Source organism: Cadophora gregata (genome assembly GCF_030347475.1).
Source record: "Cadophora gregata isolate MNR1 chromosome Unknown scaffold_1, whole genome shotgun sequence".
NCBI classification, from domain to species: Eukaryota; Fungi; Ascomycota; class Leotiomycetes; order Helotiales; family Ploettnerulaceae; genus Cadophora; species Cadophora gregata.
The window spans coordinates 2,607,769-2,630,887 of NW_026695924.1; the positions used below are offsets into that span (position 1 = coordinate 2,607,769).

A 23,119-nucleotide genomic window follows, 5' to 3' on the forward strand; every position below is an offset into this window, starting at 1 on the left:
ACCACCTTCGCCGCTTCTCTAAAGGCAGTTCAGTCCAGTGCAGATGAAGTTGAAGTTGAAGACTTTGAAAGCAGGCAAGATGAGTGTCGATCAATTGGTCCTGTTTCTGCATGATGATTCATCATCTGCGGTGTTAAGAACATTACTTTCGGAAAGGATTGTTTATCCCAAGCCTCTCCCCTCCATTGTTTTGATACCTGGAAGTGGGGCTCGGTTATTGGCGAGGCGAAAAGGGAGGTATAATCCACAGTAAATACATATCTTTAACTCTCATTATTTGCCAGGCTAACTGTTTATTTGCGATATGGCAGATATGAATATGAATGCGCACATGTTATGCAGCACATATTCGCAACTGACAGCGGGAGCGCGTGGGGTGCATATCCTTCCGCCGCACCTGCACGTCAACCCTCTCTTTTTCCGCGTCCCGTCTACCTACCCCTTTGAAATGGTGCACTTTCGGAGCAAAATCTCCTTCTCTGGTTTCTCGCCGCTCTTGTTTCAATGTCGAAAATTGTGGAAATTACAGCATATCTGAGATTCTGAATGCACAGAAAATGCCTTCCGTGTGGGAGTAAACATCGGATGACAGGTGCAACATAACTTGTCACTCACCCCCACGCGAACCCTTATTTCGAGATATTACCAGAACCAACAACCACCTCTCTCCTCCTGGTCTTTTCGATCCCAGAAACCTGGACACGCAAGCGCAAGTTTTCTTCTTCATCTCAAAAACAGGAATGCTAATAGTTGTGCATGGAACGGAGTCCGGAAGATGCCCCAGATTGCTGTTCAGGGGAGACGGAAGCTCCAAGTCCCTTCGTTACCGAAGGAGTGCACACCCTCAGGTACCTCGCAGCGACGGCATGACCTGTCTGTACATTACAGGTGCGGCAGGTACGTTCCCCTGATTTCAAGTGATGGGGTGCATCTCGCGATTCGGGAGTGGCCGTGGTGTGTTACTTGCTGCACGTCCTTGTCTTGTAGGTTGTTGTTGTTCTTAGGGATTGCGAGGATGGGAGACTATTGACTAAACCAAAGTGCATGGGGCTCAGCTTACTTCTATCTTATGTTATCTTAAGTTGTTAGGAGACTGCCATCTGAATTCGGCGACGTAACTTTACTTCTTGCCAAACTCTTCATCTGAGAAATGACATCGTGCCATCTCACGAGCCAGTTGCGGGAAATATCACCACTTAAAATTTTCGACTGCTGTATCACAATAATATCAAGGAAAAAATCCTGTTCTCATTATTAAACCGACATAACTTCAGTCCATTGTCTCATCCGGGATCCTCACAGCTGCTTGTAACAACCTGATTTTCAAGTTTCAACATCTATTTACCCCGCAACACCGTCCTCCGTACTATGGCCGACACACTGCGCCACACATCGACATGAATGCAAGAGAAATCAGTCTATCTTTTGGTTCTCCTTACTCTAGATGATAGTTGTGGCGTCGGTACTGGCCGAATTGATACTGATCTGCGCGCACCTCATAGTTGTACCCCACCCCCGCCATCAAATCAAACCAACAATGAGGGGTAACTCCCAATAGAGATGCTTGCACCGTGTATTGCGTCTCCTTCTATCTCAGCCCCTGAGATTTACTAAAGAACTGTTGAGTTTATCTACGCTAGCAATCACAAGGACACCTTATACCCGTCCCATAGTCAGTAGCAAGTTCACGATTATTTCAACCACTCCCGGCTCCGGATCCCCTCCCTTCGCTTAATTCGGCACAACACTGCCTGAATACAAACCCAATATATCAACCCACTATATCGCCTGCAGAACAAGGACCGAGAATAAAGTACATGCACGTACGCATGTATACCTGCCCGTCCCGTACGTTCCTTACACCGCTGTACCATGCCGTACCAGGCTTTATTTCCTATGGACTATCGCTTTGAATTTCTCCGTCGGTTGCTCGGTCGGTTAGTTACTCGGAGGATTTGCGGTGTTATGCTATGCAATGCAGTGTACACTTCAGGATCATTGTACTTGCTGTACGAAATCGTATACGTGATCTTTTCATCCGAACTCTGTTTAATGAGCATGGAAGTTGGGAAAGGAAGGAGGATTTCCGTGCACCCAAGATAGAACCAACAAAACAAACAACATACCTAAAATGACATGTGGCAAGGTACCGTGACGTGAAGTTGCATCTACGGGAGAAATGTAATCGACAGCCAACGTAGCATGGTATGCAGATAGATAGTACTTACGTACACATAGCGCAGGACGCTCGATCGGTCGCTCGCGTGGTGGTGTAGTATTCTATCCGTCGGTAGTACGTACCGGCGGTACTTTACTTCAATTCACCTGCACTTCAATATAATTGCATACCGTACCTATTTTTCTCAGGTACTGCACTGTAATATAACTGTGTCATCTGTATGGATTGCACATGCCACGCCAATTCATCTATCTCCCCCCTCGCCTCCCGCCCTCGCTAATATAAAATATATTAAAACCGTTTGCACGGCACGGCACATGGCGGCTATTTCACAGCCCAAAGTCAGGCACCAGCCTCCAAACCGTTAAGGATTACGGATGAGGGATATAGGAGATGGATGTTGGGCCGGAATCGCCTGGCCATTTGCTGTACAGCCGCTCGGCTCGGCTGGATGAAGACAGGGAGGAGACGATCAAGGCATGGGATGAGATGGAATGGGATATCTAGCCGCGGATAGAAGGGAGGAAGACTATGATGAAATTAGAGGCTGAAATGGAGTGCTGACCCCTGATCCTGAACCCCTTAAGGCAGGGACTCTTGCGATTGAATGAAGTCGGGAGACGAGGAAGGAGAATGACATGGGAATACTTGATAATGCTTCCTTTGACCCATTGGTACGTTGATGCATGATTTGTGATATGGAAAAAGATTCTGTGTAGCGATATGGAAATGGAAATGAAGAGTGGATGAAATGAATTCCTTTTCCTAGTCAAAACTTGAAAGGTCACAGCAGGAAGTGAAGTAAACAACACCGGAACAAACATCCTCTACCAGCAGCCAACCACAACCAAACCTCCACAACCCATTTCTACCCCTCAGCACCCAACTCCTTCATCTCCTTGCAAGCGATCAGAATGAGAAAAGAGAATACTATCTCCCTAACCCTCGCCAGCGCTACCTCTCGATCCGAAAGCCGAAACCAGATCCGCCTGCAGCGGCAAAACTCGCTTCCCCTGCCCCGGAAGCAGGAGTCGTGCATCCTCGCGAACTTTCCCCCCCCTTCTTTTTCTTTTCCTCCTCTGCATGCGTGCGTGCGTGTGTGTGCGTGCTTCGCTTCTTTCCGAGTTTGGATGAAGCCCGGAGCCGATATGTACATGTGCTGCGACGTTGACACGCGTGGTGAGAGCTTGTGTGGTGAATTGCAGGAAGATACCTAGATCTCTACGTAGTTGTATGCATCTACACGACTTGGGTTGCAAACTCATAAGCCAGAACGAGTACTGTACTGAAACGAACCTACCTGGTTGCAGGGGCTTCGATAGACTCTAGCTTTACTGAGTAAATACTCCTTTCCCCCTCACTTGCAACCGACCCCGTACTCCGCACGATCTCCCGAGCCCCAGCCAGGTCCAGGTACGGAGGTGAAATGTACCTACCCAACATAGGAAGTCGGTGTCTCCAATATCTAAAACATGTGAAGGGAAAGGAATTTCTCCAGTCTCCCCCCTCCTGTCCCAGCTTCACATGATAGTGGGATAAGGTTTCACCGCGCCGTCCAGCCGTGAGTTTGTGTTGTCAAGGGATCAGCGTTTCTGCGGCGTCAGCGACTCAGCGGTGTGTGGAGAGAATGTGGGGGATGGGGGCGGGAGGGTGCAAGGCAGGGCGAGGGGCTGTTTGACTCTGGCTTTGTGCTGCTACTTGCTTTATCTTGAGGGAAAAGTTAAACATTGCGATCCATGGATTGGTGGATGATCGAGGTGGTTGTCACATGCGATGGGTAGGTGCTGTTCACATGTCTCATTTGCTGGCTGAGTTTGAAGTGAGAAAGGTATCACGATGTACATAGCATGTGATAGATGTAGTAAGGGAGCCAGACTTTGTATAATTTTCTCATTCGGCAGAGCCAGTGAAACTACCTCATGGATATTGTAGCTAAAGCAAGTAAAAATAAAGAGGAGAAACGCTGTACTCCAATTTCCATGATGAGAAGACCCCGTCGTCATCATATCATAATCCCAGCCTCGCTGCGCACAGCAAACCCGTCTATCAAAGCAAAGGACAAAGACATAAGCAGATCCTTGGCGACTTTCAAGTACACCAGGTCATGAAACCAAATTCCTCTTGAACCGCCCTTCTTCCCCTAAAATGACTTCTGTCTTCTTGAGTGGAGAAGAACAGATTAGAAAGGGAAAGGTTAAAAGCCAATTCTATACTGCGCGCGCGCTGTTCTATACATACACCGTGGAAAGAAGATAAATCAAATGGGTCATCGCCCGTAACAGCCGTAAAAGTGGAGATCTCGAGTCCAAAACGTTGCGTTTATTGCTCCGAGTCGAGTCGTCGAGTGAATTATCGAAGTTGGGTGTGTTCGTGCAAGTACCAGTACTCCCTCCTCTGCCGTCAAGCAAATCCTCTATATCGCGCCAGAAAGTCCAGACAATCCCATTCTCCTGCCCTTTCCCCTAACAGGGAAAATTGTCTATCTGTCCATCGGATCTCCTGCAACACTACCCGTTGTGCTGCTGTGTCCACTTGTGCTGAAGCCGTTCTCACCGGAGCTGATCAAGTCTTGCACTGCTACTTTCGGAACTTGCGGAACTGGAAGCTTTCTCTGTGTGCCGTCGGTTTTTGACATGATGTCGCTGATTGACAGACCAGTTCTTGGAGCTGAAGTTGCGGTGTTATTTGGGTGGTATTGGCCCTCAACGTTTTGTGGCTCCATAGGTGCGAGCGCTGGGGTATGCTGAAGAGTCAAGTTCCGGATCGTGGGCAGATCGTAGCCACCACCGTAAGGACGAAGACGTGGAGAGTGGGCTGGAGTAGCGAGAGGAGTGTGGTCGGGTGTAGGCGACAAGGAGTCGTGGGAGAAAGTAGGGGAAGAGGGAGCAGTGCTGTTTGGAGAATTGGGACGGGAACGCTTGGCATGTCGATGGGCGTAGTGGTCGTCGTCGTCATGGGAATGTGATCTCGACATGGCGTAGGCTGACAACGAAGGCAAGTGGTTTCTGCTGCTGTGACTGCTGTGGCTGTAGTATGGGTGGTGTCTTGAGCTGCTATGGTGAGGGTGGTGTATAGCAGAGGTGCTCTCTCGCTCAACTTGGGTTGCAGCTGTAGCCAGGAGATTGATGTCGAGACTCGAGCCGTTGTTTGGGCTTCCTCCGAGACTGCGGAATGTCGGGTTGAGAACTGAGTGGGGAGTCGAGTATGAAGCGTAGGAGTGAGGAGGGGACACGTTGGGAGAGCCAACGGCTGAAGTTGGTGCAGATCTCGACATGCTCTTGTTTGGTGGTGGCATCATGGTAGCCATAGCTCCGGTGTGCTCAATTCCACCTTGATGCATCTTGTTACTCCTGCGGGAGTTGGGGTTGTTGTGTATCCTCGAGTGTCGAGTCAACTCGTCTGATCTTGAGAATCGCTTTGTGCAGCCGGGGAACTGGCAGGCGTGGGGCTTCTCGCCAGTATGGGTTCTGATATGTCTGGTCTGATGTTCGAGACGGTGGAAAGCCTTATCGCATAGGGGGCACTTGTATGGGCGAGGGAGATCTTGTCGGTCCTCGCCATGGCCGCTCATCATATTCGGTTGCATCATAACGGCTGCCATTTCTTCTTCGTGTTGTCGCTGCTGTTGCGCCTGAATCTCTGCCAATTTCCTGCGGGCAGCTTCCTGTTCCTTCTCGAGGGGCGTTTGTGGATTCAGTAGAAGATCTACTGAAGTCTGCGCGCGTTGCATGTGATTGCCGCCGCAGCGTTGGGGATCCCGCACTTTAAGTCTTTTCGGTGGAATGCGGAGTGTGGCGGGGAGGAATTATTTTCTCCTCAATAGCAGTTGCAATATGGAGATGGCGGTTGGTGGCAATGAGTGGTGGATTGTCAGGGTATGTGTGGTAGTCGAGTAATCCGCAACGAGGACGTCGGATGACGGAAGTCGAGAGTTGATAGAGTGGTTGTGGGAGTGGTTGTGGTTGTGGTAATGATGTGGTGGGATGCAGCGTGGGTGGGTGGTATTGAGTGTCCAAATCTTCTGACGGCAGCGGAGGAGGAGAGTACCGAGGGGGGTCGGGGTCTTATACGAACAGTCAGGGCTGCTTGGGTGTGTAGGTTTAGGGGGGGAAGAGTCGGAGTCAGGGAAGGGAAGGGAAGGCAAGGGCAGGGCAGGCAGGGCAGGCAGGGCAGGCAGGGCAGCCCAGCAGAAAGTGGAGGGGAGAAGGGAGAAGGGAGAAGGGAGAAGAAGGGAACAAAAAAGTGTGGGCGTGGGTGGGCTTGGTGTGGGTGGACAAGCCAGGGCAGGACAGACAGGCAGCGCAGGGCGGGTTTGAGCGTGGGTGGGCGTGGGCGTGGGCGTGGGCGTGAGTGTGAGTGTGGGTGTGGGTGTGGGTGTGGGTGTGGGTGTGGGTGTGGGTGCGGGTGCGGGCGTGGGAGGAAAAACAGTGGAGGGACGAGGGGAGGGCGGAAGTGGGAAACGAGGCGTAGGCTTAGGCGCAATACGCTGGCGGGGGGGGAGGGTGGAGGGGGGGCTTGCTGGAGTGCTGGGATGCGAATATTTTGGTGGGTTGGCTTCTAGCGCCGCTTAGCGTGCCCTAGGCGATACTGGAGGGATGCTGGATCTGGCTGTGGCTGTGGCTCTGCTCTGTCTGGGCTGCCTGCGCTGGAGTTGGAGTAGTGCTGGAGGCTCGGGGAATCGGGGGTCGGAAGAGGGCACAAGACGGGGTGTGAAGGGATTAAATAAAAATCCACTTCGAACTAGCAACTGTGGAGAACGCTGCTTGCTGGGGACAGAGTTCTGCTGCCCTGCCCTGCCCTGCACTACTGCCCTGCACTACTGCACTGCAGTGTGAGAGAGAGTCAGGCCCTGGTCCAAGTGGGGGAGGGAAACGTGCCCATGATCTGAGCCTTTCAGCATACAAGACGGACAAGACCAACTCCAAGAGCACCCAAGACGAGAGGTCTGAACGGATCCGACTGCGAGATTGTCGAAATAGAAACAAAATTGTTTCTGTTTCTCCTATTCTTACCTCTCGTTGGTGCTTCAGCCTCTGCTTCAACTGCCTGCGTGCTTCAGCTCCAATGATATTCTCACAGCAGTGCTGGAACTGTGGGCCGACTGTGCAGCCCGGTTCGTTATCTTGCACCTTGTGTTTGTCCTGGGTGGATTCCGTGTATATTTGAAGCCTGCTTCCACTTCTTGGGTGTTTGATGCACATTGTTTTGAGAGCTTATCTTTGCTCGTCGCTGGCTGATCAGTCTTGTCCGTGTATGACTTCGCTCTTGTGGTGTAAGAGCCTCACATCCAGCGCTCTTGGAAGTGTTACCGCGTGCGAGCTCTGCGTTGCGAGATACTCGATCGAATCGAATGGAATGCTTCCTTGGGCTGCCGCTCGCTCACGATATGGAACTGCACCCTGATGTCTAAGTTGGCTTGGATTGTGGGCAACGAATGGGGGCCGCCTGGGGAAGAATCTCGGCGTCTGGATGGAAGATCTGCTTGATTGCTTGCTTGCTTTGCTGTTCGCAACCAGGCGGTATGGTTGGAGGTGAGGTCGATGTCACTATTATTGGAAGAAAACAAGGGATATTAACGTTTGATGATGATGCTGATGATGATGACTCGGCCTGACTCCAAGTCTCAATTTGAATCAACCGGGCTTGTTTTTTGCGTCTTCTCTTGACTGACGCGTTGCACCAAACGATGCTCGTACAATATAGAACCTGTGGCGAGCAGAATATTGAGGGATCTTGCCAGTTACTTGCCTCGATCACAATATCCTTTCAATGCTTCTTCGCATTTGCATTTGGCATATCATAGGCCTGGCGGCATAATTCTATCGCATACCTGGCCCCTTTCCCCAATCTCTATCAAGATCGCATCATCACCAGTGGATACTTTCCTTGCCTTTTCAAGCCATTTATTTTCTTTTTTTTCACCCGTCGTCCTTTTTCTGGTGGGGAGAGCTGATAGTGGGGAAACACTAACGGAAAATCCGCAGCTCAAGTTTGCATGATCTAAGCCTAACGTGGCACTATTTCACAAAGCCGGCAGGTTCGCTGCACGCTGAGATGCAGATGCAAGGTCGAGATTGGATTTCGTGAGATGGGCTGGGCTGAGAGAGCAGGCAAGATGAGCTGAATGGAGATGAGATGTTAGAAGGACAAGGACAACAACAAGCTGGTGTTTGATATTCCTTTTTTATCCTCACGGAATGAAAGCCGTCGCAGACAACATCCACAGTACGGGACTGGTAAAAGTGTCCTGATACATGCGTCAAAAGCAGATCAACACAACTTCATTTTCGATTCAAAATTGCGTCTCCAATTCCCTCTGTTCGTACATGTATCTCGCTAACGTCCTAGAAGAGCCATTTTCATCGCGTCACATTTCCCTAAGCCGGCTGTCCCAACTGTTGATCCGTCCCGACATTCGTCTCTCTCCAGTCTCCTCATCCATCCTCATTCATCGATATCCCACCCAAGTCTTCGGGTACTTCCTCGTCAGGCTTTGATGACTCGGCCTCCCTCTTCAGCTGAATAATGCATAAACGTCCTGCTCAGCTTGTATATATTTCGTCTTGCAGCCATCCAAACAAGCGTACTTAGCACCCCATTTGCCTCTGTTACACCTATCAGACCCTCGTAAACCTGACTGTACGCTGACGGCGGTAGGCACCGACAAATAATACCCCGAGTCCAGCTGTCCAGTAATTTCTAGCACGATACAGCAAGTTAGGGCCATAAGCCTGTAATCGGGCGGCGTCTGGGGTGATGATGGCATGGCTCAGCCAACAACTGGGGTCGTGGAGATTTTGGGGATTGGAGACAAGATGCTACAGTATGCTGGTCGGGTTAACTCGGTCAACATCGCTCCGTGTGGGGGCTACCAGACTGAGAGAGTAACGCGGGGAACAGGAACGTTAATTTCAAGCGCCAGGAAGGCGTGATCTGATGCCATGGCGACGAATCTGCTGGTAAATTTACAGTACCAACAAGGTCTCCCAAATGATAATGCCCGCCGAGTTTAATCTACATGCTTCCCAGAACAGACGTCGTCCATGCCATATCAAGCCATTCTTATCTCGCCCCTGTCTTACCGTTTGTGGATGTCTATCAAACGGTATCTGGACGACAGACGAGTCGTGTCTTCCATTCTCCTCCAATATTCCGTCTTTTTTTTTGGTTCGGCTTTCCCTCCCTTCAACACCTCTATCCATATCTCCTAGTCCATGGTAAATGAAGTATGTAAGATGTACTGTAAGCAAGCCAATCAACTTGACATGACAACGCCCCCTCTAGCATCTGTACCCCAACATCTCACGTCTAGGTATGTACAGTACTACGTATCATATCATGCCGTCAACATGCACCCCGGAATCGGCATGATAGACCATGCTCGATTTCCCAAAATTCGCCCCTCACTCCGATGTCCACTCCGGTCGACCAGCCAGAAGTACAGCCAGCGCTTCACAAAACCAATCCAGCATCGAACACATCACCACATCACACCTTTCTTATTCCTCGATGTGACACACACCTCCTCGATCTCTCCATCACGCATAATAGAATAAAATGCTAAATCGATTAAAGCGAGCCAACCAACCAATGAACCATCCAGAAGGAAGCTAATCATGCTATCCGATCCTAACCTCCCCGTCTACCTCATCTGGCCAGACCAGATCCTCTCTCATTTTCGTTATCTGGGGTCCGCCGAGCCGTGGGGTACATCAAAATCCCAAAAAGGCAAGTCATTCACTGACAACGTGATAGCGTCAACCTCCTACCCCACAGTACTGTTTATCTCTATGCAGTCCGGAGTAAGCCCTGTTCCTATCTCGCCATGGATACCATCTCATTTCATCTCATGTCGCTCCTCTCCAAGAGAAAAAGAATGGGGTTTAGCTCTCTTTTGCTATCTCTTTCTCCACTGTGCGGAGAAATTCGAGTCAGCTCTTGGTTGGAAAGTAACAATACCCCACAATCGCATGAAATCCTAACCGCGGCCGTCTGCTTTGCTTTGTTCAATCATCCCACATCCGACAGACAATCGCGTATGTCAAATTGTTTATTTTCTGAAATACGATATGAATCATGTAGCAGAGCCATAAATCGGAAGCAAAGGAAATCATACCGGGTACACTAGGTAAAGCAGATGGCGGAATGTGGGGTTAGCAGCAACTGATAGTTACGTTAGTGCCAGCTCCTTCACCTCCACCGCTTGGAAAGCTGGAAGGAGGAGTTATGATTGGTGCGCGAAGAATGTCACCTTGCCATTATTTTCTTCAGAGCAAGGCGGATATTCAGCTTGGAAATGAGGTGACAGATCACGATTTCAAGAGCAAAGGGAGCTGGTTCTAGACACATCATGGGGACAATCATCTACGTAGATAACTACGAAGGGCACGCAAGCAGAACAAGTTGATACGCGCGCATGAGGTTGTAAACAAGGGTCTTCCTCTGTGGGTAACGATGACAACACATCATGTTGTTCTTTTCTTTTCTTCCAACTTCTTCTTCGAAAATCTAGAATCTGGCATTGTGGAAGGGGAGTGAGTGCATCAATCTCGAATAGGCTCGGGAGTTGACCGCCTCCCTCGCCTTCAACCTGGAGATCAGATTATGCAAGCACACACCTCTCAATGCCGATGCGCATATCGGGAGATGTGTGCATGACTTAGTCGGAATCTGGGGAGTGCATCACATCTCTCCTTGAGGATGTGTCTTGTTAACTTTATCTCCGCATGGCCATCGCGGAGAGAAAGCCGTGATACAAAATTGATACGGTCAAGCGTTCCTGGGTTGATCATGGTAAGGTTTTGACTGCCGTGTTTCGCGTCAGAGATGAAGAACAAGCGGGTCACTTCCGACAGGCCTGAAGTGAGGCTGATGACTGCCCAGATATATCGTGTAACCTCTCGGATAAGCCGTCGTTGTCAAAAAACAGAAGATCAGATAGAATTTCTCCTTGAGCTCGCAAGAATTTTCAATGACCATTGATACAATACAAGTTCTATTGACTCCATCTTCACCTCCAAAAAGACACAGGTGGTGGATGGAATCAATATCCAATCCACCACCGCCACATCTCCAGAGTAGAGATTCCCTGGACGCATAACCAACCATGACCATGTCGTCAATCCACCAGGCCCACAAATGAGTTTCTTACTTACCGTTGTCAGATCTGGAGGCCGCAGCGCTGGAATCCATTTAATCTTGCGGATCCCAGAGTGCGATCTTGTGGTTACGGCGGGTCCATCAAGAAACCCCTAGATACCGCTGACTCGTGCGCCTAAAGAGAGAAGCTGTAACCAACCCACGTGCTTCGAAACCGGATAGATGACTTTCGATTTACGGAGGTGAAGAATTCGAGGAGAGGACAAAACGTCATCTTTCTGGAGACTCCACGCCCGCCCATGATGGCAAGACAAGCTTTCAGCTGGGTGAGTGATGCCAGAGAGACAGACTCTGGAGAAATCTCGGAATCTTCCTGACCGCCTCAAGCGCCTGCTAGCTGGCAATTTTTTTTCTCGTCGCTCCTCGCTCGACTGACATCACTCCCGCCTGACCGCCATGACCGTGACAAACTATATGATCTAGACAGTAGAGGACAAACAGACAGCAAAGAAAGAAAAATTTCGTTATCACAAATTTCGCAGTCCCTCACTTTTCTGGGCCCTTCATGAATTTCAGAAGGGACATCCGGCCCGAAGAAGGCCCTGTTTCTCGGTTCTTTTCTGAATGCAACAATAATGCGATGCGATGGGGTCGCTCCACTCTGGAGAAAGAACCCCTCAAAAGCCAAGCGCGAGAAAAAGAATCGGGACTGTCTTGGAGGTCTGAGGCTCGCCTTACTTGCCCATTCCGTAACATATTCGTGACAGTCGCGCCGTCTCATGAGAGCTTGCCGTCGAGAACTCCCGACTATTTTTGGATCCAATACTACTCTCCTTCTCCAGGTCGGCCTTTGAAGGAGATGAGGATGAGGATGAGAACGTCGTTTCATTAAGAGCCAGCGAAGCGAATACGACTTTGAGTGTAGTGTTTACGCCGTTACGGTACTTACGGACGTAGGAAGGTGAAAACCATACCTAGGATGAAGCGTAACTCCACATGTGTATCTGGAGATGTCAGACAAGGTAGCCCAGTAAGCAGCACTCTGGTCGGGATGTACTCAACTTCTGTTGGCACGTTGCAGTGGTAAAGCGGTACAGCGCTGAGTAAGACCTCCTTATGCGCACTCGAAGAAGAGCAGAGATAGGAAAATTAATGAAATGAGGCCTTGGACATCCTTTGTTGAGCACCCAATCTGCGCTCAGAAGCGCTTTGGTACGCTTCAGTATGGGCCGACAGTGGGGGCCACGAAGAAAGAATTCTTGATACTGTTGCCCAGGGAGGATTTGCACCCTGCGCTGCCCTTTGCGCTAGGTGTCTCTATCCATCGATGGTATCCGGCGGATCAAATCGAGATTTCGCATGATCGCACTGCACACTGCATGGGAAGTGCAGCATACGCTTGGAAATTCCAGAACTGGAATCGATATCAAAAAGGAACATCGTGACTTTGCCTATTGCCAATTCCTTCGATGGATCTTCCAGAAGCATTTCATAGGCACCTGAGCAGCGCTCCGCTCCGCAGCTTGGCCCTCGCTAAAGCCCCTGGATTTCATACATCGGTGGATTTCTTGCTAGGGCGCGGGATTGGAGGCTTTAGTTTCGCCGAAATGCTGGAGCGGAGTTTTGTTTTCTCAGGCTTTACAGCTTCCCCTTCAGGATCTGAGCGCGGCTACGAAGTACGACTCAACTTCAATAGTCCTGGACAACATCTACTTCGAGGCGATTGTATCAGGTGGAGCTTAACAGGACGGAACGGTACGGTACGGACGGAATGGAGTTCGACATCCGCACTTCCAGGCGTCTAGCCAACAGCCGCTGTCTGATTCTTGATCGTCGAAATCCCTACTCAAGATGTCTCGTCTCTTATCTGATCCCCTGACCATGGCGCAAGGTGTGGAGAAATAGGGGGTTCCCCTCGTTCAAAATGTTTATGAGAGTCTTGAATAATGAAGATCACGAAGCTGACTCGCTCGATGCGGATAGCTTCCGAATGTATCATCCTTCCAGCCTTTGTCTCGGAGGTTGTCCGCCCTGGCATTCCTGCCCCAGATATTGATGTCGTGGCCAGTTGTGTCAGCAATGGTTGCGTTTCTGACAGGAATCCGGGGCTGAGGCTGAGCACGACGCCTCATCACATATCGAACCCCCGAAATCTGTCGTGTGTTTTGCTATGCGCCCCGTCGTGAACCTATCACTGAACCATTTCCATTCACAGGCCTGGACGATCCGCCAGCTTGGAACAGGACCAGGGTTTTTGTTGCTTTCCTGATGAACAAAGCCCTGTCTCACGACGGCTCTCCGCGATAATAATGGACTAAAGGGGTCTGGTGCGTGGGGGTTGCGCAGTGGTGAGCTGGGGAAATGTGGCACCTGTGGGGTCAGCCAACGACGGCCCGTCTCGTCCAGCGCAACGCCGTTTTTTGCTTTTTATCGAGATCATCTCATGCACCGGATGGCCAGCAAAGCACAGCAGGAAAAGCAAAGCAAAGCATCGAGATGGCTTGATCGTCAGGACAGGACTGAAGCCGTCAAAGCCACGAGCCAACGAATCATCAGCCGCAAAGCATGTTCATCACATTACGCAAGGACATCTCCCTTGGCTTCCCGTACTCATGTAAATTTACTTCTTACCGTACGGAAATGCAATTAATTTGTCCCAGGACAAGCAGCCTAAGTGGAAGGGGAAACAGGCGCTTCGCGATGCACCGGAGATCAATGCAAAGTACAAATCTCCAAACATGTTCGCAGGCGAGACCCATCCGAGTCCGACGACCAGGTTCCTTTATCATGCCAAGCACAGAATAGTGCAGAAGCAATACGCTGGATTTGACACATGCCTAAACGGTCGACTTGTCCGATGCTGTATGCACATTTGGAATGCTCTTACACGCTACCCAACCTGCCCAAAAGCACCCCGTACGAGTAGTTTGATCTGGTTGGCGCGGCGTCTGGATGAGAACTCTTCAACTCGCGACTCCACGAATTGATCATCTCGAATGCGGAGACGACGGACGATCAGACTCTGGAATGTGGAGAAGACCTCCTTTCTTGACAGGGGTTCACGGGAATTCAAACTGCATGTTCCATTCGGTAACGCGGCCATGGAAACCAACGTCCGGCCGGAAGAATTTGAAAGCGGTAATGCGAGATGGCTCGAGGATGGTCAATTGGTTGTCAAACGCCAAAGTCTCCTTGCTTGCTCACCTCAGCTTGGTTCTCTCGGTTTGTAGGTCTAAAACTACTGGCTTGGAATTGCCTTGAAACCAAGACAAAAGCCTATTCGGTTTCGGAGCCTAGCCTTCCGTGCATGGGACATGGCACAGTCGCAATCCAGCAGAGTAACGCACAACATGGGATGAGTGTGATGCGATAGGAATCCGACCACATTCTGCGTGAGTGTTACGTGTGCTGGATTGGCGGGCGTGGGGGGCGAAAGCTCCCTATCATATCACGAATTATATGCACCTGAACAGGCACGCCTACCATCGTACCATGGGACCCTCGAACCCTGAGTAAGATTGTGGTAGGAAAAGCAACAGTGGCGCCACGGCCATTCGCTCATTTGCAAATTGCAGCATGTTATCGCTATCCATGCAAATACAGTAGATGGCGTCCGTTCCCTCACTGATGCATTTTCACAACACGGGGGGTCGGTTGAGAAAGGAGAAACACGTGGGCTGAGTTTATCCGCATGCTTGAGTACCAAGAAAAGGGGGCTCGGGTGCGGAGATACTTTCTCACGTGTCTCAGTAAACATATCCATCCTCCCATCCACCCTCCACATTTCGCAGTCTATTTGACCGAGAGCAGTGACTCCACAAGCTCCGAATTCACCCGAGGCATCAAGTCCAGCTCCTGCGACTCTCCCTTCCTCATCAGCTTGACCCAGCTGGTACAAAGCTCCGTACAACGCGAGGGGAACCAAGGTTCCAAGTACCAAGACCTGCATGCGCGCCTATGAAACCATGCAGGAACTGGTACACCTTACCTTCCCCTTGGGTATCTCTCGGTCGGCCGTCCCGAACTTGACGAACTTCGATGTCCTCTTCCAGAAGAGGACCCGAAGCGAGAAACGAAGGGGGCGGGCTTTGGGGGAGTGGGCATCACCCGCGAGCACCGTACCCTACCTACCGTGGGATGGATCATGTTTGACATGTGAAATTCCAATCAGCCTCAATTTCCTTCCAACCCCATCTTTCAACCACAAAGCTTATCTTCCCCACTTGTTCTCGAACCTCTCGATCGGCTTCCCCGACATAATCCCAAAATGAAATGGATGCACATGTGAAAGTGAAGGATATTTCACTACTTCATTCTAGCTCGCGGTGCTTCTGGAAATAGGCCGAGATATTGATTCCAATTTCCAAAGAAATGCGTCGGCTGTTCGGACAATTCCCATTTGAAAACAAATTCTTCGACCCCAGAAAACACATCAAGAGCCGGCGCTGCCTCGGCGGCCGCCGAACAATCCCCATGGTATGATATGATGATGACGATGACTGTCCTCAACAGTTCCAGAAAGTCTCGAAAGGCGACTCGAAATAATGACTCCCGACTTGTCTGTTCTGTTACACATTCATCGAGCTGCGTTGCAATTAGGTTTGCAGATTTCGTCCCTGACATCATGACTGGACCCATTCTGCCCTGCACAGCGCCAGAAGCAGACAACGGAGCCAACTCTTCTACTTAAACTGACTCGTTCACAATTGCATATCATGAAAATCGCCTCATCCAACATCATCGTCATATGCAAAATAACTAGGATTCGTACTTTCGAAACTCACACTTGATGGCGAAAGCTCCACGTATGCATCGGCGATAAGAAAAATTTAGTTGAGCCTGTATCCGTTCTACCGAGTCCAACAAACCGAACCGACGAAGCCCGACGCCATCGTCCATTTCCCCAGATCGCACCAGACGAATAAAACATCCAATTGGCCCGCTTCCTTCCATGCCATTTTCCTTGGCCCTTCTTTCAGAATTCTAGCTTCTCCTTGGCTAACCAGCTAAGGCAGGCTTCTTCCCTGGTGAGGGCGAGCGAGAGCAACCACCTCATCGTCAAGGTGGGAAAAGTCGTCAAAGTCAGCGCAACATCTCGTTATCGGCGCTAAGTATCACATAGAATTGAGAATGAATAGCCGCATAAGCGTCCTCTAGCGCATCATCAGGCCACTTTTCCCTGTCTCTTTCTTTCTCCCTTCTTGTGCTGTTCATGGCAAGGGATACCGAAAAGGAAGATTCCATGCGGACGTGGTGTTTTTTTTGGCGGGGCTGAAGGGCCGACCAACCCGGCTTCGTCTCCGCTTTTCGACTTAGGTAGGGAGAGAATTGTCTGAGATTTTGGTGTCAGACTTGCCCCTCTCTTTGCTCCCCATGGCACAGCAGCTGCATCAGGGGAAAGAGAACATTATTAGGAAGGAGGCAAGCGGCAAGACAATGCGGACGAGCAGCGCCAGGTGACGCCGTGGCGGAATTCCAATGCGGCCTTATCTTTACAAGTAGCTGCCAAGATGATAGAATCTTGGAGAGAGGGGAAAGAGGGGAGGGATCATGGTCTGGAAGGCCGCGGCACTAATGCCAGGGCGAAATTCGCTTGACTTGATTCACATGGCATGGCACAACAGAGGCAAGGACGGAGACGAGGTAAGGTGGAATTTTCGATACCGTGGGATATGATGCGATGGGGCGACGGTGCTTCTTACGGGGAAATTTTAAGGACTCCATCTTTTCGGCCCCGTATTTTTGGTGGGAGAGAGTTTTTTCCTTCGTCCGCTTTAGTCTAGTCCCTTCATCTGTTATTTACGGGGGAGCGGATTTTGATGGGGTAGGGAAGAATGGAGGGATGTATGATGGGACTTGAGGCGTGAATGACGATTGTTGATGGGGCCCGCTTGGAAGGCTCGCTTGGGTGTTGCTTGGGGTTGAAGCAATGGGTGTTTATGCCGGGGTGATGCCGTGGTGGGTCGCTGCCGGTTGCGCTTCGTGAGGATGTGGCATCCGAGGTTGATACAGCCGGATCGGATGAGATGGAAACAATACTGAGGAGGGTCACGTGTGCCGAGGTTATTGATGCTATTCGGGAACAGATCCGGTATTCATTACGATAATATGAGATGTGATAACCAAGGTACGAAATTGGCTATTCGGATCTGGGGGAATCCTCCGTACGCGATGAAGGTTTGGGGAATTGACAGAAAGAGAACACAGGAACATAAGATGAGGAACTTGGGAGCTGGTTAGGCTCCGAGGTATTCGAAGGTAGGCATCAAGAATATGTGACAAATGTCAAGAGGAGACATCTCCGTCGGGTGTTGGAGAATGCAGGGAGCTGAGAATGCGATCCGGATTCTTGACGATGCAAGTGCGTCCAGATGTGAGCTGATGCAGACGGTTAGATCTGCAGTGCTAGATCAATCCACGATGCGGTTCTCCCATGCACGTCGCCGAGTTCGGAAAATAGCATAGTGTGGCAAGCGAGATACTTTTTCAATGTGGTTCTGTTACAGGGATGAACTCGATTGCTCCTGTTTCTACATCTGACGAGTGTACCAGTCACTGCGTGACTTTACTATTCCTGCTTGACTGGTTAGAGTAGCGTAGCAAGAGTGATTCGGTCTCTATAAGCGATGAAGTATTCACTCAGGGGGAAGAAGCGGAAGTCACCGTTCTTTGACATGATGAGTTCTGTCCGGCCCCCAGTATTGATGTTTGTTTTGATTAAGCGAGTTTCCTTCCATCGCCTCACATGCGATTGCCGATAGCGGGAGACTATCAAGAGATTCGGGTTAGAGTTGCAAAATCCCTCGATTTATCTATAAGATATTGCACTTCAATATCGGCGTCAACTAGCTGATGAAACAGATGTTTCTCGATATCAGGTGGCGTCTATCTTGAGAAAGTCTGATTTCTCTGGAGGTCTTCCTTAAATTCTACTTATACATTCTTTGTGCACTTTAAATTTACATTACCTGTAAATAGCATTCTGATCTGAACAGTTTATCATGCTGTTTGTACATAGTATGGACCCGCGTGTGGGGATATTATTGTTGACTCGTCGCTCGCTTCGCTAATCATTAGCTAATAACAAGGACTGTCCTGAGCTACCAGTGTTATCACCACACTGTTTAGACTTCTAATCCCTAGCTGTAAAAGCAATTTTTGACGATTTCGAAGATACACTTGCTTGCTCTAAGCGTGAGTGGTACCCTATTAGCATAGTAGTCGCGATCCCTGGACGTGTCCAGGACAGACTTACGAAAGGCACGATTATGACAGGACTGGACATATTTCAGACTACAAATTGGGAATGTCGTACATGGCTTTAAAGTCTGGTTGTGTGAATGAATTGCTACTTTATTGTTTATACGAAGCAATGTGTACGATCCGATCCGAATATCTCATGCTTAAGTTCTCATGCTTAAGGAAACGAGAAAGATTTGCTTAAAAGCCAGGCAATTGCTCCCCATAGTCAACTATCCCAAACCGGTGTCTCAACTTCTATAAAGCTCCATAGAAGCTGTGACAATATTAAGTCTAGTCGTTAGTCTTCCTCTGAACTTGGAGATCCATCTCAAGCATCATATGCCCCCCAGTCATCAAAGACCTACAGCTCAAGGAACATCGCCACCTGTACTCGTCTCGAAGTCCTCTGCACGGGCTACCTTCCCAGCAGAAGCCTCTGGTGTACTGCAATCAAAACCACTGGTACACGCCATTCTAAAGCCAGGATAATTATTCGAGACGCCTGCATTCCAGCACCAAGAATTCGTGAAACCCCACCCATATCCACGGTTATGGAACGTATACGAATGAGGTTCTGCATTGCTGAACTGCTGAAGCATGATCTCCCCCCCGTTGAGAGACCCAAACTTAAAAGCTTTGACGGGCAACTCAGCCTTGTTGTGTCCTTTGGCGGTGCAGCGGTCATCGAAGACGAGGTAATCGGCAGTCTTGCCATCGTTACGGACCACGGATGTGAGGGAGCACCAGCCTAGGATTTGTTGCATGCAGTATGGTGGTGGATGATAGGATCTACCACGGAGTTGGACGAGCCAGTCTGGTTCGCCGCGGGTGCTGAGGGAAGGGGACGAGGACGCTGGGACGAGGGCACTGTTGTCGATTGAGCGAGACCATGGGCCGTCCGTTGCCGTACTCAAATCGAAATTCCCGGAACGAGCAGCCTTGTCATCCCTGATAGCGCGAGCCCATGGGTCATCCCCTCCATGGCGCAACTCAGAATCTTCAGTATGAGTGTTCTTAGCTAATCTTGTCCATGAAACATCACCTCCATTCAACAACTCAAAGTCATGAACCCCAGTTGGCCTCTCGTTGACAAATCGAGCCCATGGAAAATTCTCTCCACTGAGCAGCTGAAAACTCTCAGCACTAGCCTTATTATCATCCTCGGGAAACAGATCGGAAGGCAATGATGTGACAGGAACGCTGGTGACCGACAGAATCAGATTGAGAATGGCGAGTAGAGGTGTAATGAAGTTGAAATTGTGACGCGCCGCCATTGCAATTAATAGTGAGACGTGAAACCGTGAGGTCGTTGGAGAAGAGGTTAGGTGTTGGTTGATTGAAATGGAGCTGTTGAGTGTGGCCTTGGGGGTACTGATTGCTGCAATGGCAGAAAATTGGCGAGTCAAAGCATGAAAGGATGACTGTCTATGATGTGGAAGAGGGGAAGAACCTGTTAGCTGAGGAGGTTGAATGAAACGTAATAGAGGGGAAGCTAGGAGGATCGTGAGTCAGATCCTCAATTTCACTGAAAACTTTGCCCTCATGATTCACTAGAAGATTGCATCTCTTGGAAATAAAGAAACTTGTGTTGCCTTCGAATACGATGATCAGCAGTCACTAGAGATATCGAACGAGTGTTATAACGAGAAGAGCTTTCGTCACAAGCCTAAAGTTGACAGCTCCAAACACATACGAAATGAAAGAAGCAGAGTGTTCGGCTACTCGTTGTCCACAGTATATTACTATATCCGAATGCAGTGGAAGGTAAGGGAAAACTTGTTGATTATATAGCAATATAGATACATTAAAGGCTGACAATTCATTAGAAGCACGCACTAGCTCGGCGAAGTTTCCATTTCCCTCGAAGTATTGTTGATTGTTTATCTACGGATCCTCGCTTGAGCCCCATGTTTGCCAATTGATTTGGAAGCCAATAACTACCCTCACATAAGGGATCTCATTTCCAGACCAACGCCTTTAGATATCTCACGGTAGTCTGTGTTTTTACCAGCCATCAGATATGCAGCTAGACGTGGGTATTGTGATCACTCGTTGGCCATCGAAAGTAGGGATGGTGACAGATGCATCCTATTCTCAACCCGACCCATTCATGGGGTGTTGTTCTTGGGGTTCTACCGGACTGTATATTCTTATCTCTGAAACACATACCATCATGTCAATATAACAGACGGAAACTGTGAGTCGGCCATAATAGACCCGCAACCAAGAACACAATCAAGTAGTGAAGTGCCATGAAACGTCCTCCCAGCCCTCTCTTCTCGTGATGTTAGCTCCCATCGTAAGCCCCTTCCCAAAAGGCTTCGAAACTGCCTCTCCAAGCTTGGCCCTCCTAATCTTCGGCACCTCAATCAACTTACCATCATCCTTCTTCACATCGAACCCCATCAGAAGCACAGCGGCAAAGCCCAGGATCTCTGCAAATGCAAAGTTCCGACCAGGACAGAGATGTTTCCCACCCCCGAAAGGAATATACGCTCGCTTCTCCTCCTTCTCCTTCTCACTCGCCGCACCCTTGGTGTCCAGCTTCATGAATCGTCTTGCGTCGAAGGAGGAAGCATTTGGACCCCAAGATCCAGGCAAAAGATGTGTTACACCGGATGGCATGTTTACATCCCAGCCTTTGCGAAGCAAATATGTTGACTTGCCATCAGAGATGGTCGTATCTGCCATGACACGTCGACTGCCAAGCTGTGAGTTCACAAGACGGATGACCTCGCGATAGCAGGATACTAGGAGGGGGCAATCTGGATCAAATTTTGTAATATCGACTCGGGCCTCACGTTTGCCATCTTTGGATTTTGAGATTGTGATGACGCAGGGCAGTTCTTCTCTAAGACTGGCCGTAAGAGCAGGGTCTGAGGCAATGAAGGCGACGAGCCAAAATAGAGTCGGGATTGCATTGGCGGTCGACACGTGCAATAATGCAAGCTCCAATTTCCCAATGTCATCTGATGAGATGTTGTATCGTCTGTAGACTCCTGCACGGGCCTGCGTTCGAAGAGTCAGTGTCCATAATCAAGTACTTCGGCAGCTATAGAGCTATGATCAGGCATTGGGGTCTTTTTACCTTTGTCATCTTAGCAACATCAGGCTCGAGATCATATTTCTTCGCGTAATATTTCTGCAGTGCCGCTTGGACGGTTGCTCTGGCTTTGTAGGCTTTTGGAGCAACGAATGATGGCATGATACCCAGGACAAGCGGAAGCATTCCTGCCTCAAAGTCCCACAGAGCATCAACCAAGCTCAAGTCGTCCTTTAATGGGTTATGTGACCCGAGAAGAGCGTTGCACGTGGCCATAGTCAAGGTTTCCCGAATCCAAAGATACAGGCTGTCTGGCCTGAATGTGTCTGAGAGACCGTTGATAGTGACGGCTACATCGTTCAAAGCATCGGCGTTCATCTTGTACAGATGTTCACCCAGCATAGAGCCGTGGATCTCTTTGACCAGGTCTGGGATAAATTCTGGCTTATCTCGAATCGGTACCATCACCTCCTGAATGCGTCTTAGTATTCATTCTCCATTTTATGAGGTTGCAAAAAAGGAAAATGAACTCTACCAAATGACCTCCCAATGCACCGACGGGACCAGAAACGAATGGAGAGAGAACAAATGATCTGGAAATTGACGTACCTCAGATAGCTCAAGCATACGCTGCGCAAAATCAACCATGAATGGATCGAACGATAAGTTTTTGTTCCGATAAGCACTTTGGATCAATGTCGGCTGTGTGATGATGTACAATTTGCCATTGATCATTGGCAGAGTGGCAATCGGTAAGGGCTTTTTGGCACTATGGTACTTTAGAACAATGACAAAATCGACGAAGTGTACATTACATACTTCAGCTTCTCGAAATACTCGCCATTGTATCGGAACAGTCCGATAATGTGGCCGATATATGGTATACTTGGTTTCAACAGAGGGGGCTCGCGAGGATCACACTGTACAGATAGTCGTTGCCAACAGATGAGCAGAACAGCCGCAACACCAAGGATGATTGAAGGCGTGTAACCTTGAAGTAAAACATCGGAAACACCGGAGGTAGACATAGTTACTTCCGTAGCATTCAGGACCGAGATGTAGAGTTTGGGGTTGTTGAAAAGAGGTCTGCAGCGGGTGCGAGGAAACTCGGACCTGCAGAACCGAGGCTCACGAGGTGGTGGGTTGGAAGAGAGGACTGTCCAGGCACTTTTGCAAAAGAGTGTGCGGAAATAATTTCAAGGTGAAGGAGCCATCAGATGCAGAGTTCGTCGTTGAAGTTGTTATGAAACTGTGCCGCCGAAAGTTTGTTGTAGTGCTTACACTAGGACCAGGTTCACAGACAGGGTATCAATTGGAACGCTGCTGAGCCGGCTGACAGACAGACGAAGCTGATTGGCCATGTCCCGCGTCTACGAGGACGTATTTCCTGTGCAAACTCAAAGACCAGGGCGATGGAATGAAAGAGTATTCATCTTGACCTCTGATCGATGTGGCTATAATACTGCGATTTCCCGGTTCGGAGACCGATCGGAATCGAAACGGGTCCTGACCCAAGTCATCTCCACCGAACTCATTTGCTTATGTGTCTGCTATTT

General features: G+C 49.5%; 7 protein-coding genes across 7 annotated transcripts; 1 reads left to right on the forward strand and 6 right to left on the reverse strand.

The window, feature by feature from the left end:
• Positions 1 to 226: 226 nt before the first annotated feature.
• ONS95_000865 (uncharacterized protein) lies at positions 227 to 3,003 on the reverse strand (the record flags this gene model as incomplete). The annotated part of the gene is made up of 2 exons (XM_058494042.1): positions 227 to 2,045; positions 2,127 to 3,003. The coding sequence occupies one exon, from the start codon at positions 3,001 to 3,003 to the stop codon at positions 2,683 to 2,685; it is 321 nt and encodes a 106-aa protein (XP_058364244.1). The 3' UTR covers positions 227 to 2,045; positions 2,127 to 2,682.
• Positions 3,004 to 4,658: 1,655 nt separating this feature from the next.
• ONS95_000866 (uncharacterized protein) lies at positions 4,659 to 5,909 on the reverse strand (the record flags this gene model as incomplete). Its single annotated transcript, XM_058494043.1, has 1 exon — positions 4,659 to 5,909. One exon carries the CDS (start codon positions 5,907 to 5,909, stop codon positions 4,659 to 4,661), a length of 1,251 nt encoding a protein of 416 aa, XP_058364245.1.
• Positions 5,910 to 6,897: 988 nt separating this feature from the next.
• On the reverse strand, positions 6,898 to 7,380 carry ONS95_000867 (uncharacterized protein; the record flags this gene model as incomplete). The annotated part of the gene is made up of 1 exon (XM_058494044.1): positions 6,898 to 7,380. One exon carries the CDS (start codon positions 7,378 to 7,380, stop codon positions 6,898 to 6,900), a length of 483 nt encoding a protein of 160 aa, XP_058364246.1.
• A 2,415-nt stretch (positions 7,381 to 9,795) lies between these two features.
• Positions 9,796 to 10,522, forward strand: ONS95_000868 (uncharacterized protein; the record flags this gene model as incomplete). The annotated part of the gene is made up of 4 exons (XM_058494045.1): positions 9,796 to 9,886; positions 9,935 to 9,981; positions 10,262 to 10,307; positions 10,359 to 10,522. 4 exons carry the CDS (start codon positions 9,796 to 9,798, stop codon positions 10,520 to 10,522), a joined length of 348 nt encoding a protein of 115 aa, XP_058364247.1.
• A 5,061-nt stretch (positions 10,523 to 15,583) lies between these two features.
• Positions 15,584 to 15,916, reverse strand: ONS95_000869 (uncharacterized protein; the record flags this gene model as incomplete). The annotated part of the gene is made up of 1 exon (XM_058494046.1): positions 15,584 to 15,916. One exon carries the CDS (start codon positions 15,914 to 15,916, stop codon positions 15,584 to 15,586), a length of 333 nt encoding a protein of 110 aa, XP_058364248.1.
• A 2,681-nt stretch (positions 15,917 to 18,597) lies between these two features.
• ONS95_000870 (uncharacterized protein) lies at positions 18,598 to 20,019 on the reverse strand. Its single transcript, XM_058494047.1, has one exon. The coding sequence runs from the start codon at positions 19,792 to 19,794 to the stop codon at positions 18,889 to 18,891; it is 906 nt and encodes a 301-aa protein (XP_058364249.1). The 5' UTR covers positions 19,795 to 20,019; the 3' UTR covers positions 18,598 to 18,888.
• A 269-nt stretch (positions 20,020 to 20,288) lies between these two features.
• ONS95_000871 (uncharacterized protein) lies at positions 20,289 to 22,796 on the reverse strand. Its single transcript, XM_058494048.1, has 4 exons — positions 22,383 to 22,796; positions 22,173 to 22,332; positions 21,609 to 22,034; positions 20,289 to 21,529 (listed from the first exon to the last, which is right to left on the reverse strand). The coding sequence occupies exons 1-4, from the start codon at positions 22,589 to 22,591 to the stop codon at positions 20,756 to 20,758; spliced, it is 1,569 nt and encodes a 522-aa protein (XP_058364250.1). The 5' UTR covers positions 22,592 to 22,796; the 3' UTR covers positions 20,289 to 20,755.
• Positions 22,797 to 23,119: the final 323 nt, after the last annotated feature.

Excerpts from the sequence above, each read along its gene's own strand:
- ONS95_000871 (XM_058494048.1), bottom strand. The coding sequence starts at position 22,591 with ATGTCTACCTCCGGTGTTTCCGATGTTTTACTTCAAGGTTACACGCCT. Across the intron at positions 22,333-22,382 it reads GAGTATTTCGAGAAGCTGAA|TGCCAAAAAGCCCTTACCGA; the intron begins GTATGTAATGTA and ends AAAGTACCATAG. Across the intron at positions 21,530-21,608 it reads ATGTTGCTAAGATGACAAAG|GCCCGTGCAGGAGTCTACAG; the intron begins GTAAAAAGACCC and ends CTTCGAACGCAG.
- ONS95_000870 (XM_058494047.1), bottom strand. The coding sequence starts at position 19,794 with ATGGCGGCGCGTCACAATTTCAACTTCATTACACCTCTACTCGCCATT.